Source organism: Nesoenas mayeri (assembly GCF_963082525.1).
Source record: "Nesoenas mayeri genome assembly, chromosome: 12".
In the NCBI taxonomy this organism is placed as follows: Eukaryota; Metazoa; Chordata; class Aves; order Columbiformes; family Columbidae; genus Nesoenas; species Nesoenas mayeri.
In genome coordinates, this window is record NC_137547.1 from 9,225,169 (window position 1) to 9,243,177 (window position 18,009).

At 46.6% G+C, this 18,009-nt stretch overlaps 1 protein-coding gene across 1 annotated transcript in view; it reads left to right on the forward strand.

The window, feature by feature from the left end:
• Nucleotides 1-4,574: 4,574 nt before the first annotated feature.
• Nucleotides 4,575-18,009, forward strand: part of SLC7A5 (solute carrier family 7 member 5) — a 38,221-nt gene continuing 24,786 nt past the window's right edge. Inside the window, exon 1 of the mRNA XM_080351704.1 lies at nucleotides 4,575-5,210. Within this exon, the coding sequence (XP_080207830.1) occupies nucleotides 4,625-5,210 (586 nt within the window). The 5' untranslated portion in view covers nucleotides 4,575-4,624. The remainder of the gene's footprint in view (nucleotides 5,211-18,009) is intronic.

Here is an 18,009-nt window from a genome sequence, read left to right on the forward strand (position 1 = left end):
TTTGTTTTAACTTTTATGTTACAATAACTCTACTGGCCTTGCAAAAGCTAACTTAAAGAAAAATAATTCTGTTTACCTGCACATGTATGTAAAACAGGAAATGGGATATAATTATTTTGCCTTATTCTCTCAGTTACTTGGGGATATGGGGGGAATGATTTGATTGTTGGGCTTGAGCTAATTTTCTAATGATTTTGCACAACTAAGTGAAAGTCTCTTTGAAAGGTCTCTGCATAGGAATCTTTAGGCTCTTCTTTTAGGTGGCACCATACAAAAGGATCAGAGCACACATTGGTATTTGTCCTTGCACAGTAGTCACTTCCATCAATTAATACTGTGCTGGAAGGTGTTCCTGGGGCAACAGCTACTAGGAATTAAAGACTGTAATTGAAATAATGTTGAAATATTGAAATAATATTCCATATTCTGACATTCCAGAACTTTCATACCCGGGCACCTCAGGTGTTCACCAGCACGTGTCCCTGGCCGGGCTTTTGTTCTCTCCTGTCGCCATGGCTTGAATTGATATTTTTAAAAGTCTGATAGGAGTGTATCTTTTGGCTATGAAAGCCATAGAAATGGAGAATGTTTCGATCTCAGAAAAACCTGTTGGGTTTTAGAATACTGGAATTCTACCTGATTTACTTTTGAGGACGGGTTCCGTTTTCTGCTCAGATTCGTAGGCAATAGTGCTGGCATTAACATTTGAATGCCTTGATTTTGAATGTCTTAACTTGTATTCGTTGGCACATCTTTGCTTTTTTCTTTGTGCGACTTGTTTACGTGGCAGTTGTTGCATTGTGTATTTTAATATACATTATCTGCTGCCTAATCATAATTTACTGAAATAATTGTCTTTGCAGACAAAATGTGTAACAGGGAATGTCTTTTGTTCTCCTGAGATACAGGCCTTTGTTCTCAGTTTTTACCATGTAAAGAAACTTGTAGCTGCCGTATTTAAAACTGTTAAAATAGTGTGAGACCATTGAATAAAGAAACACAGAGAAACCTGTGTCTGTATCTCATTGTGTAATTAAGCTCTCCAAGTTAAAAGGTAGATTTTCTGTCAGGAAAATAACACAGTTCCTCCTTGAGAATGAACCAGTTCATTAGGAGTGGAGTCTAATCAGATGTCAGACATTCTGTGATACTTAAAAGCGATGAAAGACTCTGCTGAACTGTATTAGAATTGGAATGAAAGAACAATGACCTCTCTGTTGCTGCTGTGCTGATGGAAGGCTATCTAATTATTTCTTACATTCAGCTAGATGCGGCATGTCGTCTAGAATGGGATTCCAGATTTTGAGGATCTTTGCTGAACTACTTCATTTAACACTGATCATTAAGCTCAACCTGTCAACTAGGCTCCTTCTTCTGTGGTGTAATTGGTCTTGATAAAACTGAGCGTTGATCTGATGTGTGGTGTAACTCAGGAGTTTCACGTTTAGTGGTTGTGGCTACAAAAATCTTATAAAAAAAAAAACTTTGAGTAAAATAAATTATAAAAATTGGGTAATCAGGTGAAATAAGCATTCGTTTCTGTCTCACTGCTTAGCTGTACTTAGAGTCTAGATATCGTGTAGATCCCTAGAATTCATTACAACAAGTTTCCACTTATTTTGATGGGAACAGTAGATTACATCCCTGGTTAAGGAATTCCCTCCTAGGATAATTGCAGGCAATACTTCCCCAGAAGGCCTCTCAAACTGCTGTTTGAGCTTAGAAGCTCTTGTTTTAGTGTAGCTGAGATGTTTGCTGAAGAAATGGCTTATTTGATTCCAGCAGGCTGTCTTATTTTGATCAAGGCAGCTCTCCCGATAAATGGTTAAGAACATAGACATTACTTGTAACAAATGGCCAATTTACTTCTGATATCGGTAATTATTTGTCTTTCTGACAAATAATTCTTTCCGCCTTTCTTTTTGATGTGACAAACTTGAAGTGCCTGAGTATTAGCATATGGAGAACTGATTGTATAATCAAATAGTCTTCAAAGATTCTGCAGAATAACTTGGGGGCCTGAGGAGAGTTAATGTCCGTGCTCAGAACTGATAATAATACTTGGCATTTGGGAAGTGCTTTGAAGATATAAAGCACTATACGAACACACCCTAACACCGTGACTGTAAAGTAGGTATTTTCTCAGTAATACAAATGGAGAAACAGTTGCAGAATTAACTCAGATTAATTTGCAAGACACTCAAGTATGTTGTTGACTTTAACTATGGCAGTTCAGCAGCTGCTGCTCCATCCCAAGGTTTCCAAGTGGAAATGCTGTCAAATCTGAGACCAAAGTCTGCCAATTCTTAGTTGTAAATTTCTTAAGAAATTTCCTTTGGAAGGATTGGATGCAGGGAGAAAAAGATAACTTGGTTCCATTCTTGTGAGAGTTAAAGGAAACTTCTGTGAAATAGGTTAATATCAGGTGTAAAATGCTAATTATCAAGCAGTTAATATATTTGCCTTAAGGTAAGAACTTAGTCCAGAGCATTGGTGAAGTAAATCCATTGATGAATGATTTTGTACAACCGAATTCGAGCATTCATCTGAAAATATCTGAAGAATACTTCTGATTTCAATTCTGATCCTGTCTGCTGGATCCTGATGTCGTGAAGGAACACAGAGACAACCCCATGTGTTGTAGGTACCTGGTTTTCTGTTTTCTGATTTTTATGGCCCTGTGAATGTTTTGCCTGGGATGAAGTATGAAATACACTAACAAGTAAGTGTTGGTAAATATCAGTTTGAGAAATAATCAGTTTAGATTACAGCTGTAATGTAAAGCTAGAAAGCTAAAGACAGGCTTTGGGCGTTTCAGGAAAATTGTGTGATAAATAGGTGTTGCTGTTTATTTTGAATTAATTTCCATAGTCTTTGCCATCTCTTCAGGCTCCCATTTCTCTTTGAAAACTAGGAAGTAATGTGCTCGGTGCAAAGGTAATTTTTGTCTAAGCATTTTTCCTAAATATAGGAATATTATACCCACGAAGAAGCTGTGAGCACAGTTTGAAGCCCCTGAGCCAGCAACCACTAGGTGTCAGGTTCTGATCAGCACTGCAAGGATTCCTGTGATGGCTGGAAGTGGTGGTGATGCCAATTACCAGTGCCAGGTACCCTAAAATGTTACTTAAAAATGTTACTTTTTTTCCCCAGAATGCAGATGTTGAGTTTCTCTGAGGTATCTTGCAGAAAACCTCCTGACTCACCTTACATGTCTGAAGCTTTCAAGGAGGAGGATGGTCTGGGGAAGGAGGACACTGACCTTGTGTTCGACTTGTGGTGTGACACCAACTAATCGCTTGCTGAGAAACAGCTCCTCAAAGGTACCAGTTCCACCTCTCGATGGGAATGATTGTTTTTGAGAATCAGGCTTTCCAGTTTTAGCCTCTGCACCTGTCCCACAAGGACAAGAGGGAGTCTGGATTTGCTAAAGAATTGGCTCCTTGGACAGTGTTGTGAATTATCCAAGTCTCCTTGGATGCAAAACCTTTGCCTTCACTGAGGTAGTGTGGTAGAAGTTGTTCATTTTGCCTGCGTGCTTGCCAGATCGGTGAATTTAATATTTTTCTTTTGCAAAAAAGTCTTTTTGGCGATCTTGGCATCTGCAGTGACAAGCGGTGCCTCTGCAGAAATGCAAGTGATGCAGTGATGGGGCTTTGGCCTGGGCTGGAGTGAATGTGTCAAATGGGTCTCTTTAGCCTGGAGAAGAGGAGACTGAGGGGCGACCTCATTCATGGTTATCAATATGGAAAGGGTGAGTGTCAGGAGGATGGAGCCAGGCTCTTCTCGGTGACAGCCAATGACAGGACAAGGTGTAATGGGTACAAACTGGAACACAGGAGGTTCCACTTAAATATGAGAAGAAACTTCTTCCCAGTGAGGGTGGCAGAGCCTGGAACAGGCTGCCCAGGGGGGTTGTGGAGTCTCCTCCTCTGCAGACATTCAAACCCACCTGGACACCTTCCTGCGTAACCTCATCTGGGTGTTCCTGCTCCATGGGGGGATTGCACTGGATGGGCTTTCGAGGTCCCTTCCAACCCCTGACATTCTGTGATTCTGTGCAATAGAAGTGTGCTGAAATCAGTGTGTAAGTGTGCTGAAATCAGTGTGTAAGTGTGCTGAAATCAGGTGGGGCTGGGGAGCAACTAGGAGATGCAGGTTTTGCTGAACTTTAGGTTTGCACACACAGACACAAACATTCGCCTTCATAAGAACACGCAGCCCGCTGTCGGCAGGATGAATGGTAACAAGCCACCCCCTCTGGCAGCTGCCACCCAAGAGCCCCCCTGTACCCTAGAGGTGTTTGGGGGGCTGCACTGATCCCTTTGTCCCTCCTTTCCCCGCGGGGTCCCTCGGTCCGCAGGAGGTGGATGCGCGGGGGAGGGGGCGGCCACCAACCCCGCCGCTGCGGGGGTGCCCGAGCAGCCTGGGGCGCTCCACACGCTCCTTCCTCCCCCTTGCCGTCCTCCTCCCCCCAGAAAGGCGGCCGGCCCCGCTCCCCGCCTCGGCGGGAGGCGCTCTCCTCACACCGCCCACCGCTGCCGGAACAAAAGGGGCGGCTGCATGGTGGCGGCGGCGCGGCCCGCCCGGCTCCGCGCTCTCTCTCGCTCCGCGCTCCGCCACCATGTCGGGCGGCGGCACCGGCAGCAGCAACGGCGTGAAGAAGAGGAGCCCGGCGGGCTCGGCCTCCTCGCTGGCGCAGGAGGAGGAGAAGCAGGCGATGGAGAAGATGCTGGATGCGGCGGGCGGCGGGGCGCAGGACAACGGCTGCGCCCGCTCGCCCTGCGCCGAGGGCGAGGGGGTGACCCTGCAGCGCTCCATCACGCTGCTCAACGGCGTGGCCATCATCGTGGGCACCATCATCGGCTCCGGCATCTTCGTCACCCCCACCGGCGTGCTGCGGGAGGCCGGTTCGCCGGGGCTGTCGCTGGTGGTGTGGGCCGTCTGCGGGGCCTTCTCCATCGTGGGTGCTCTGTGCTACGCTGAGCTGGGCACCACCATCACCAAATCCGGCGGGGATTACGCCTACATGTTGGAGGTGTACGGCTCCCTGCCCGCCTTCCTCAAGCTCTGGATAGAGCTGCTCATCATCCGGCCTTCCTCGCAATACATCGTGGCTCTGGTCTTCGCCACATACCTGCTCAAGCCCATCTTCCCCACCTGTCCGGTGCCCGATGAGGCCGCCAAGCTGGTGGCCTGTCTGTGTGTCCGTAAGTACCCGCAGGTTCCTGCTGCCCCACGTGGCTCCCGCTCGCCATCGCCTTCCCCAAAAAGTCCACCCGAACAGCCGGTTGCCTTGAGCCCGTTGCTTTGTAGGAGATGCACCCTCTCTCCTGCGCTAAACTGGCTGCACACCGGGGTGGGTTTTGGCTGTTTTGAACAGCGTGAGTAGGAAGTGTAGCCACATCCCTAATAAATCGAGCGAACCATTTCCAAACTGCCGCTTGTGTGCTAGCTAACCTCTCTGATTTCCAGCAGCGCAGCGAGCAGCGTGTGATACATGTAATGTGCGGTTTGCCCGTGCGCTGGAATGGGGTTTGTCGTGTTGGGGCAGGGGAAAATCCCCTCGCAGCCCTGCAGTGCTGAGATGCTGCGGAGCCTGGGATGGGCGGGTTTGTGCAGACACAGATTAGGATAACGTGCAGTTGGGAAATTATCTGTCACAAGCAAGCGGTGCTGAACGCGGCCTGTGCTGCCTGATGTTTTCAGCACCAGTTTTGAGACGAGAGGTTTATCGGGTGGGTGTGCACGGGTACCATGCTCAAAACCTGTGGGGTTTTTTGCTAGTAAACGCGGTATCTCGTGGGATGTCGCCTTGCAGAGAAGTTTGGTCGTGCTGTGGTGAACTTGGGGCCACCAGTGTCTGCCAGGGCACACAGATCTCTCGTGCTGCAGTTTTTATCGTCTCTCTGGTATTTTGGGGTCTGTGGTTTTGCCAGTGAAGCCCCATTTTTCTATTGATTGCAAAGTCACCCCATTGAAATCCGTTATTTAGATACAGGACCATTCATTTTCTGCCTTTCTCCCCTCATTTTCTATTCGGTCTGTGTTCCACTCCACTGGTAGTTCTTGTGCCATTGTGCAGGTGGATATTGGGAGAGGTCATAATTTTTGTGAGGCTTTTGTAAAGGGTTGATTTGCTGTACAAAGTTACAGTTGTGTGATCTTTTTATTTTTCCATTTTGAGGTTGTGAAGCAAAGTCCAGTTGTTCTGTGCTGTCCAAAGGGAGATTGTGTTGGATTCCGTCCCCCTCTGAGCATCGCAGGCGTTCTAAAGTTGCAGCACATGTTCATTATGGATGATACATTTTCTGCAAATGTCTTCATACACAAACTGAGTCTTTGGTAGATATGGTATGTGGCTGGTACATATAAGATAAATAACAGGCAGGGCAGCAAATTTCATTTTCTTTGGGCAAGATTGAAACTTACTTATTCCCCAGCTAAATTTTTAGGAATATCAGGGCAAGTAGATGGGTGTGTGGACTTTGCATCTCAAGTTTTTAGCAAAGTGTGTGTATTAAGGAAATACAGTCACCCAGCTGAGAAAGCTGTTGCAGGGTTAGAAAATAGTTCTGTTCATGGGTTTCCTGCCTTGGGAAAATCTGTTTTGAGAGCTTTCCTGCCAGTCTGCAATGTGGTTTCTCCAGTGGCACAGAAAAAAGGGCCGTGCACGCACGTGGCTTCACGTGTTTTGCTGAGAAGGTAACAGCATTGATTAGATGGACTTTCTTACTGTTTTATGTAAGTCAAAATTTTGCTGTGCAAGAGCATATTGTAGTTGACAAGGCCTTTAATAACATGTTTCTAATAATAAGTAATTTTTAATCTGCAGGATCTTCCCCAGAATAGGTGGGGTGAGCCGTCTCTATTCCCATTTTACAGATCAGTAAACAAATAGGGGGTAAACCAGATTTGCCTGTGGTGGGACCTGTTCAGTGACAGGGTGGGTCACAGTCCGGAATTTCTTCATGCCAGGTCTCATTCCCAGTTATGCTTCTCTAATAAATCATATAAATGTCTCCAACTTGCTTTTGTTAGCAATTAGTAGTTTTCCTGAGCAGAATTTGTTCTCCAACCTTTATCTTGAAATTCCAAGGAAAGAGTTGCTGGTTCTACAAATCTGCATCATTTCCATGTGTTTCTCCTTTAAACTGTTCTCCTCCCCCCCGCCTGCCCCACTGGCTACTATTTTGTTTATGCTTTGGGTTGAATTTTTGTTTGTCTCCTTTGCTACAAAAGGTTGGTTCATCATGCATCGCCTTCAGCAAGTTCATTTTCTGTAACTTTGATTTTTGGAGTGAGCTTTTCGACTGTCTGGTGCCAAAACCACATCACGAACTAGGAACAATAAATGGCGTAAGTCTGGTCCAAGAACTCAGCGAGTCGCACAAAACTGCTACAGACTAACAAGCAGCTTTGTTATGTGGTTGTTCCAAACATCCCCTTACCCGGTGAGGTATTATTTTTTCCCAAGAGCCCTAGGGTAGGAAAAATGACCTATTTGTGCGTACGCTCTAGAGCATATGTTAACAAGTTATCTCAAAGTGGGAAAGAACAGGTTAGGAAGCAATAGGGGAATTTGGGGCCCTGGACTGGGATACAGTTGACTTATTATTTAGCTAAACCCCAGCTGTCTAGAACAGAACCAGCTATATTCTTTGTGAAGTTTGGATCTATACATAAAATGCAATTGGTGACATGGTTTCTAGTAAAAGGAGAAATAACAAAAGTTGCTTGTTTCCACTTTGAGTGTTACTGGTGTTGACCAGTTGAATAAATGATGTGTTGTTTGGTATTTCTCCCCATGAATTATAGAAATCGAATTCCCAGGCATTCAGTCTAAATAAATCAGTCTTGAAAGAAAGAATGAATAATTGGAGTAGGGGATTTTGTTCCCCTTAAGGTGCTGAGGAAAACAAGTGGGTGGTAAGTAAAATTTAACTACAAATAGGTATTTTCTGCTATCAAGGTTGTAATCTACAGACAGTTGGTATGCAAGACTGTTCTTCCATAAGGCAACAGGAACGTTTATTATGGTTGCCAAATAAAATTATGGGAATTCACTACAGAAAATCTTGCTGCAGTGAGATGGGTCAGGCTGTTAATCATGAAACAGCCAGTGCTCCCAAGTCCTAAGAATTTGCAGGTTGGCTGCGTGCTTTTCAGGCTGCAGATTACTTGGATAACTCATAAGCTGCATGTTATTTTACCTATAAGATTGGATGGCTGATACTTTTAGAACTGATAAATCATAAAATCAAATGCTAAGGGGTAACAAACACAAAGTCTACCTGGTATCCAAGTATTTTTGAACAGAAAAAGTTCACGAAACTGAGAGTTTGTGCGTATGCGTGAAAACCCGACAATAATTTGAATTCCCCTAGATATGATCTCATGTAAGCCAATTTTACCCCTTCTACAGAGGATGGAGGGACAGTTACTGGGTCCTGACTTTGCATATTTGATTGCATCTACATTACGGTATCATATCGCACATGGCAAAGAATTAAACCACTAAGGATTCTGTACTCTGTGTCTTAGGTGCACATTTGAGGCTATGCAGATGAAAACCCATTATATTTCTTGTTGCCTCCTCTTTTTTTTCCTCTTGAGAGCATCACAGTGGAACATAGATTTGCACCGCACTTGCAATGTACTTGTATCTTTTTCTGCAGTTTTCTCCAATTTATTTTCACTTTCAATTAAAAAAACCCATACTCTGTAACAGAATAGGTAGGTAGGAAGTGTAGTTTTGAAAGAATTTGTTGATTATATATGTTGCAGGACCACCTTTGTGTAGCAGAAGCAGAATCATTGCAGAATTGTTTAATCCTGCCCTTTTTCTCCCATTGAGGAGGTGGCGTCATGAGCAGTGATGTGGAGCAGCATCCAGCTGAACGTGCAGCTCTGGCATCTTACGGTGCTCGTGGGTCAGATCCTCTTTTACATTTCTTAAATTGGAACTGATAAATGTTAATAAAAAACATTTATTAAAAAAATCACAGAGCAGAACCTAATACACAGCGTATGTGGATGTATCACGGATGAAAAGTTTCAAATTGCCCAGTAAAGATAACGCACATATTCCTTATTTCCATCTGTTAATTTGCAGAATTCTTGCCTGTCACAGCTCTTTGTGGTACAGAAAATTCCCTGTAGGTTAAGGAAACCGGGGATAACGCTGTTTCCAGACCTGAGCTGGTTCTTGCTTGGTTTTCCACAAGTGCCTGAACTGTTCTCCTACACACATTCTTAAGCACAGCTGGCCATGCACCCTGTGTGCGCTACATAGCAGTTTATTCTATAATTTACTTATTTCTTGACAATATAATCTGCTCCACAGAAGCCTGAGGGACTCTGCCAGTCACATATAATTTTACTCTTGATCTTTAGCGTCAAATCAATGGTTTGTTAGCTGTGAAGCCTTTTATCACTTGTTAATTATATATGCTAATCTGGCACTAATAACCCCAACATTGCTGCAGCAATATCTGTAGCAAAGCTGCAGGATTTTAATCTTCAACATTTCTTCCGACTTCCCTTGCTGCTTCTGAAATACTATTTTGGGCACTCCTCCCGCAAGCACGGAATTCCACTGAAATGGTCACATATTTGCCTCTTTTGTCATGAACAGCCTAATAGTGGAAGAATTAGCAGCAGTCAGCGCGGAGCTGAGTCACGCCTAACAGCTCATGTCCTATGGAAGCGTCAGTGCCCGACACCCCTGCGCGCGTTGTGACTTATGGAGGACGGTAACAAGTCCCAGGGTTTGACAGAAGCGTTTAGACACGTGCCTTGGAGCGCTTGCCAGATTACAGCTGCAGTCTGTAAGCGAATATTCAGTGTCAGCATTTCAACTGGAAGCCGCCTCTGTTGAAATCGGGAAAGTCTTTATATAGTATTAGGGTTTTACTTGAAATCTGACAGTTTGGCTGTTTGAGCAGCTGGTTAAAGTGAAGTTGTGGGTGGATTTTGGGCCCATCAGGTATTAGGTGGTAAGCAAGGCGAGTACAAAATACAAGTTATGCTTGTCTAAAATAGGTTTATTCTGCAGCATTTCTACTTGGAATTAATCTGCCAGGACAAGCAGGGCATGAAGCTTTCAATGTTTTTTTATTTCTCCTTCAGAAAGGTAGATTAAATGACTAAGCCGTACCAGTAAATATGCTTTTGTTTGATTGGGTTGGAAGGAAGGGGGCTTTGTAGAATCCCTGCGGTATGGGTAATGTTGCAAGACTGAGGTTGCTTTTTTAAATCTGTGTTTAGTTAGAGAGAGTAGCATTAATGAAAATAGTGTCTGACACCAGCAGGACTCTCCTGAAATGGATGAAGGTTTGGAGGACTCTTGAAACACAGTGAGCAGCTACTGCATTTCTTGGCACCCCTCTATTGGCCTTCCCAACAAATGTCTCATTAAATTTTATTGTAGTTGAATGATTTACATTACCACTGAGATCCTTCAGAGCCTTTCCTGACATGAACAAATTGGGAAGCCTTTTCAGAGGAGCTCTCCGTGGTCAGTGCAACTCAAAGCAACATCACTGGGTATTTCAAGTATTCCAGTAGTCCCACGGTCGCGGTGTCAGATGTGGCCGGCAGATCCAACGTGATGGATGAGAAAGCGGTTTCTTGCCAGAGCTGGATTCTGACCCTCTGCATGACACGGGCGGCATGACACAAGATGAAAACCCGCCTGCAATTTTTCATCAAGTTCACGACCCAGGACTTAGCGCTCGATGCTGAAATTCAGGCACCTTCCTGTGGATTCTAATTCAGCACAACTGTGGGAAGGTGCTTCTCTAGAAGTGTGGGCCGGGTAAGATGCCACATTTTGCAGGTCCAGGAGCTGACCATCTGTTTGGCAAGGATGGTAACATGTCTTCGGGGCTTAGTGTGCATATAAAATATTAGTAAGTGTTGTTTTCTGTTAGAAAGATATTTCATAAGAGGTAGGCATGGTGAAACAGATGTTTAGCTCATGATAGTTATGGAGTCCTTTTGATTTGCTGGGAATGGAAGAAATATGCTTCTTTCTCCCATGGCAAAGTCTATGTTTTGTTCATCTTCCTGTGGTGAAATGACCTGCTTTGTGGAACCGCTGCACCGTGTAATCTAGAAACTTTGACAGAAAAACACAAGTGTCTTTCTAGGGAGACAAAACAGTAACTCCTGCCACAGCCTAGGAGCTAGCTCGCCTGGTATTCATAAAGTCTTTGTAGTTTTTCCACGTACTGCACAGTTTGAACAGTGTATCGCTGCGGCTACAATGCCTTGGTACCAAAGCCATAGGTGCGTTTATAGGCTTGAGATCCAACCCCCGCGGTGTCTGCAAACTGTGAAATTCTTCGCCGAGCTCGTCCCCGGGCAGCCCCGGTGCCTTTGGCGCTGCCCGCGCTGCGCTTCTTGGCACAGCTCTAGAGAGACACGGCAAGTAAGCGCTTGTTAATTTAATATTGCGGAATTCTGGAAGGTTGAGGGTGTGGATGCTTCTGAGGTCCGTGCTGAGATGCCAGCATCATCCTTCCCGCTTGGCGCTGCCTTCTCTGGCTCCCAGCGGCTGTTTCAGTGTCAGGGGCTTTCTGGAGGTGAAAGGCAGCGGAGAGATGGAGCTGCTGTGGGATGTTCAGGGTGTGTGTGGGTGTTTGTTGGGGACATCCCAAGCTTGTGGTCTCAGTTAGAGGTGAGTCTGAGGCTGATCCTTTTCTTAAACTCCGGGGGCAGGGCAGCCTTCGCCTTCTTTCACCTGTTGTTGGTTGGTGCACCCGTTCCCCGATCCCCCAGCAGTGCTGTTTTGGGAAGAAAAATAAAGAGGAAACCCTAAAGCATTGCCAGGTATGTTTATTATTATAAGTTGATTTTAATATAGACACATTTGCTCTGGGGCCAAGAGCGCCTTTCCAACAGCCTCATGTGCCATTAAGTGTTTCCCTTCTACAAAACGATTGCTCTGGCTGTTTTGTCTAGGGACTTGTCCCTGAAGAAGCGTCTGCAAGGTTTTTCCTTCTGCTTTTTCTCTTTACTGCCTTGCAGGGCACAAGACTTCACTCAATACCTATCAAGCTGAAATTTCCCTGACCATTTTCTGTCCATGTCCTTGTATGTATCTCTCAGATTGTGCTATCAGAAACAGACACCTGAGACTGTTGGAAAACACTTTGGCATCACAGCCACCTAAATATAAAGTGGGGTTTTTTTTTGGCATTAGTGAATATCCAAGGCACTGATGTCCCCTTGGTTTAAACCACTGTAGTCAGTACAGCGTAATTCCATGTTTATAGTGTGTGGAGTAACTCTGGTTTTGATGTGTCTAACCTCTTGTGGGCTTAGGCAGCAGTTCTCTTTAACACGTGTGGACCATTTTGTGTCTATGCCATGTGCTGGTGTTGTCCCTGCAGGATGTTTCTTGGTGGTCACAGGCTCAACTTGTCTCATCTTTATGTGAAACCTGGTTGCACCACCTTTGGTAGAAGAGAAAACTGTTTGTCCATCACCTGCACTTTTTATAAAGAGTAAAAGGAGAAGCCTTTGCTGTCGGATGGGGAGATGGAAAGGAGCCGAGAATTGTTCTGTGAGCAGAAAATCAAGATCATCCAGAGGCAGATGGTAAATGGAAGCATCATCTTCCTATTTAAGGGCTAAGTGCTTTGGAAATGTGTGAGTTACAACAGGAACCGTTGCACGACTCATCCCCTGTGTGCTAAGGGTGTTAGAGCTCCCGTTTTCCTGGCAGGGGAGCTGAGGTGGAGGATTTCCCTTCATTCTCCCCCTTTCTTTTTCCACAAGTTTCCCAGCCTACCACACATTTTCATTCTGGTCCTGTAGTATCAAGAGTAGGAATCCCTGAATAACTTGCAGTAAGTTAAATGGGTTTACTTCTTTAAAGCAAGCTACTTAGATTTATCATTGTTATAGAGGTGTATACAGAATTATATAGGAAGCACTACAGGTCAAGACCAGGGCAGTGTCTAGGAGATGAAATAAAGGACAGAAGTGACATTGTGCAAGGCTCCCAAGGTATGTAGCCTCACACACAGCATGAATGCAGATCTGCCAGTATCTCAAGAATTCCCACATCGTTTTCAGAAATGTTTCACCTGAAAAGCTGCCAAAGGTCTCAGGTTGAGCAAACTCCCATCTCCCCATCAGCAAGTTACCTATAACTGCTGGAACTGGACCCTTTTTTCCTGCATGAATGAGAACGAGTGTGCAGAGCTGCAGATTGGCTGCGGTTTCGTTGCTTTTTTCCCAGCCGAAGCCTCCCTGAGCGCTGTCTTTGCTCCGTCTCTGATCCACAACCATGTTCCATTACCCAGGAAAGCTGTGGCTCTGCCTTTTTCTATAGGATAGTTGCCAAGAGCGTTGCATCATAAATGCATAAATGCCGAGCCCTGGGTTACCTGTATTAGAGCTGCATTCACATAATGCTTGCTTTGGGCAGAACCGCGTTCCCGCAGGGTGGTTTTACTGCGTCCCGCCTTTGCTTTGCAGACACAGGAGCTGTTGTTACACACAGTGTGTCTGTCATGGCCTTGTTCTCTGTGGGGATTGGCGTGATCCCTTTTAATGTCTGCTTTGTAGGGATTTGTTCCTGTTGTCATCTAGAAATCATGTTTGGGAAGTGTCTTGGAACTTGGGAGGTCAAAAGAACATGTGCATAAAATGTGAGTTATTGGGGGGCGCGGTTCTGGGTCCTGGGTTGGATTTTAGGCAGTTTATCCATGGTTCCTGTCACTGATGGGGAGTCAGCTCATTGCTGACTCGGCAGGTGATGCCCGTGGAGCAGGTTCAGTGACGTGCCTGAAGCCAGATGGGTCTGTTAGGACAGAGTAAATAACTGAAGCTGGACCCACTTATTGTCTTTACAAAGCCAGACTTCTCTTGGAAAGCCTCTGGCTTCTCCTGTGGCTCAAAGGTCTTGAAACGGAGCTCACCTCCTCACCAGAAGAGATGAAGGGGTGAGCACCAGTCACCAACGAGTCTCTTTCCTGCTTCTGCCAGATGTAATAAGAAGTATTAATAAAAGTACTCCCTCTTATATCTGCAGTCACAGCAGTTTTCTGGCTGCGATTATCGCAATTATGGAAAGCCTTTGGAGAGGGGCTGCCGGATCAGACCGGCCGTGTCACGTCAGGTCGTGCTGAAATCTATATTCCCAGGATGATTCCCAAAAACGGCCCCGGTGGGTCAAGCTAAAGGTCTCACATGGCTGGCTTCTGGCACCGGCCTTACGAAAGGTGCTGCAGAAAGCGAGACAGCGCCGTCTGATCTCTCCCTGCATTGTGTCATTGCCCTGATTTACGGTGGAGCCGTGGCCCTGCAGCTCTGCCCCGTCGTGCGGGTTCATCCGAGGCGAGGGGAGCGGTGCCAGAGGAGTCCCGCAGCCCCTGCATCAAAGGAATCAAACTTTCTGCTCTAAGAAACCCAAGCCCTCTTCTCTCTGAGAAGCCGAGCAGCCACTGCGATTTGTCTTGGAGTTTACTGAAGAGCTACTCGGTCTGTCTTTCTGTCTCGGTGTCTGTATGATTTTTTCCCGATGGGTGAGACTGTAGTAACTCCACCACGCTCCTTTAGGAAAGACAAATATTATTCCACGGTTGGAAAAGCAAAGCAGAGAGTTTGTGACTTGAAGGGCTCTGAATCACGACTGTCATGGAAGAAGCTCAGCCCTGGTCAGAGTTCTGGCCCCAAGTGTTTTCTTATTTTTATGGAGCCTGTTTATCTGGCGCCGATATGTTTTTAAGGGCTGAATACAGACGTTTCCATTGCTTTTCAGTTTTGGACTGTGTGAGAAAGCTTTTGCCTTTTATGTACATCACTGCTGTCCCACGGTCCGTCCAGCAGACTCCGTACAGAACCAGAACACAAAAAAAGGCCCCAAAAAAGTATTTAATGTGGTGACTGAAGCAGCTATTGTCAAAGAAGCAGAATGCCTAAACGGGGAAGGGAAAGACACTGTCACACCTCTAAGGCTTGTCTTCACTAACAGGAAAAGTGTGCTTTTAGATGCGTTAGCTCATCCTTTAAATATCCTTCTGTAAACAGGGAGAGATTTATTTTTAGCATAATCACTGGTCAAAGTGAATCCTGGATCCTCTGCTCCCTCCCCGTCCTCCCCGTTGGGATTCACCAGAGGTGTTTTTAGTAGATGAATTGTGATCTGTGCTTAGTGATATTTCGCTCTGGTATTTTTCTCCCCCCTGTAGCACAGACATACTGTAAGTTGACCTTGCTAACTTTTATTCTCTCCTCCCCTGTGTGTCTGGACAGTGTCCCTTTTAGCACACTGGTTGGAGGCAGATATATCACAATCTGCTGCAAGGTGACAGAGCTGTGACTGCAAATCTCCAATAATCCCGCCCTGCTACCTGATGCTGAAAAGCCTCCAAGCCCGGGCATGCCGTGTATTCCTAGTTAGATGCTCCATATCTCTTGGGGTGGAGGGACCATGGGACAGGGCATTAAATCTGGGGGAGGTTTGTCTGGGTGGTTCTTTACTGATTGCGTTTGGCCTTGTACCGAAGCAGGTCAGGCAGATTCCAGCTTTGACCTGTGCAGGAGCCTGTGGGTACAGAGTGTCCTTCCCAGTGGAAACAGCTCTGGGTCATTTCAGCCTCACCCACTCCAAATGCCCAAACACCCCCAAAGTGTCAAAGGGAAAAAAACAAGCAAACAAACAAAAAGAAATTCCTTATTTACTTCTGGCTTTCATTCTTGTAGGATAAAGGAAACCTACAAGAGCGCTGGAGAGGGACTTTTTACAAGGTCATGTAGTGACAGGACAAGGGTTGATGGCTTTAAACTGAAAGAGGGGAGATTTAGATTAGATAGGAGGAAGAAATTCTTCACTGTGAGGGTGGTGAGAGCCTGGCCCAGGTTCCCAGAGAGGTGGTGGATGAATCATCCCTGGAGACATCCCAGGCCAGGCTGGACGGGGCTCTGAGCAACCTGAGCTGGTGAAGATGTCCCTGCTCATGGCAGGGCTTGAAACTAGACAATCTTTAAGGTCCCTTCCAACCCAAGCCATTCTGTGATGTTGGATCATGTGTATTTCTTTGTGAAGATGTTCAGCCCCTTCATTTCTCCAAACTTTAAATGCTCTTGTATTGAGATGACACTAGATCCTAGGGGTTTAGTGGCGGGGAGAGCCCATGGTCCTGAAAGCCAGCATCGTATTGTGGGATGTTCAGCCTGTTACACGGGGTCTGGCTTTGCTCTTCCCCGCCTATAGATCCCCTACAAGCAGCCTTTAGCTGAGCAATGTATAGGCACACACTTGAATCCTCTCAGCCTGTTGTGCTGTGGGCATGTCGGGCTCTCAGACCTCTGTGAACAAATGATGCAACTCATGTCCCTCCTTGCCTGCGTGTGCTCTGAGTCACCGGGAAGTCCTGTGGCTCTCGTCTGATGGTTGCTATCAGACCCCCAGATACTGCCGTCCCTGGAGACCGAGCTCTCGGGCAGCCGATGCGTCTGTCTGTCTTCCTGTTCCAGGAAGGCTGTTCCCAGCTCTGGCCTGGGCTCTTTGCATTTCCCTGAACTCCCACCAGTGCAGTTGCTTTCCCACAGGCAGGGCCAAATACCTCTTCCTGGTTTTATTTCTTGGTTTACAGTGTATTGTGCAGGCTGTGGGAAGGTGCCTTGGGTCTGAGCCGGTGAGATGGAGGGAGAGGGTGAGGGAGCAAAGGCAGGTGCTGCCCATGCCCTGCAACCGTCTCGTGTCAGAGGTACAGCAGTGAGTACACGGTGTGTCAGTTCTTCATGTGCATGTCTGTGCACCCAGAGCTGGGGTACCCCCAGCTGGGTGCTGGTGCGTAGCTGGGAAGTTACTTTGCTTCAAAGCAGGGGCGTGTTGTGGTTTTCCCTGTGATGCTCAGCATGGTGAAGGGTTTAGAGAATAAGTCTTATGAGGAGCAGCTGAGGGACCTGGAGGCTCAGCCTAGAGAACAGGACCTTCTGATCTCTGAACTGCCTGAAGGGAGCTTGGAGCCAGGGGAGGTCAGGCTCTGCTCCCAAGGAACAAGCAACAGGACCAAAGGAGGCAGCCTCAGGTTGCACCAGGGGAGGAATGAGGTTGGATCTTGGGAATAATTTCTTCTCCAAAGGGCTGTTGGGCATTGGAACAGGCTGCCCAGGGCAGTGGTGGAGTCACCATCCCTGGAGGGGTTGGACAGATGCGGAGATGAGGTTCTCAGGACATGGTGTAGTGCCAGGGTTGGGGTAATGATTGGACTCCATGATCTTGAGGGTCTCTTCCAGCCCAAATGATTCTATGAGTTGAAGATCTTAAGGTTGCTCTTGCTGGGCAGTAACCAAGCCATGCAACTACTCTTATTTCTGCCTCCCACCTTTATCCGTCGCCTTCTTCTCCTGTTCTGAAGCAGCCTGTGTGGCTCAGCCCCACGGGGACAGGACTGTGACCTGACTCCACTGGCAACCCGGAGAGATTGGTGGCCTGATGCTGGGCATCCTTGCATCTCCTCCGGGGGTTTGATTAAGGCTGAAATATCTTCATCGAATGCTCTGGGCTTTAAACCATGAGTGCAGATGTGGCCTCAGGAGAAGGTGATCCGCATCCAAGCTGAATATTTTGGAGGGCAGCTGTGGTCGAGGCAGCGAGGTCCTGTGAGAATGAGATGCAGGATGTGGGAAAGAGCCTCTGCACAAGGGCAGGGCCCAGCCTGGAATGGATCCCACTGGGAAAAGCCTCCAGGTCATGAAGAAAGGTCGAGATCTGCACCTCCCCGAGCCGCTTGGTGACCGGTTGGCTCCAGGGGCTGGTGACAGTCTGGCGTGGTGGCAATGAGAGGTGGTTCGGTGCAAGGGGGACGGGGAGAGGATGGCATCCAGCACGGGGGGCACTGTCATTCTCTATGTGACATTTGCCCATCTCTATGACAAGCAGCAGGGGAGCAGGGAGAGAGCAGGGAGTGAAAACAGGGTGTGATTTGGGAGAGCAGTAAAGGGTTTAGCTTTTTTCTCTGAAGCAGGTGAAACTCAGCCAGTCAG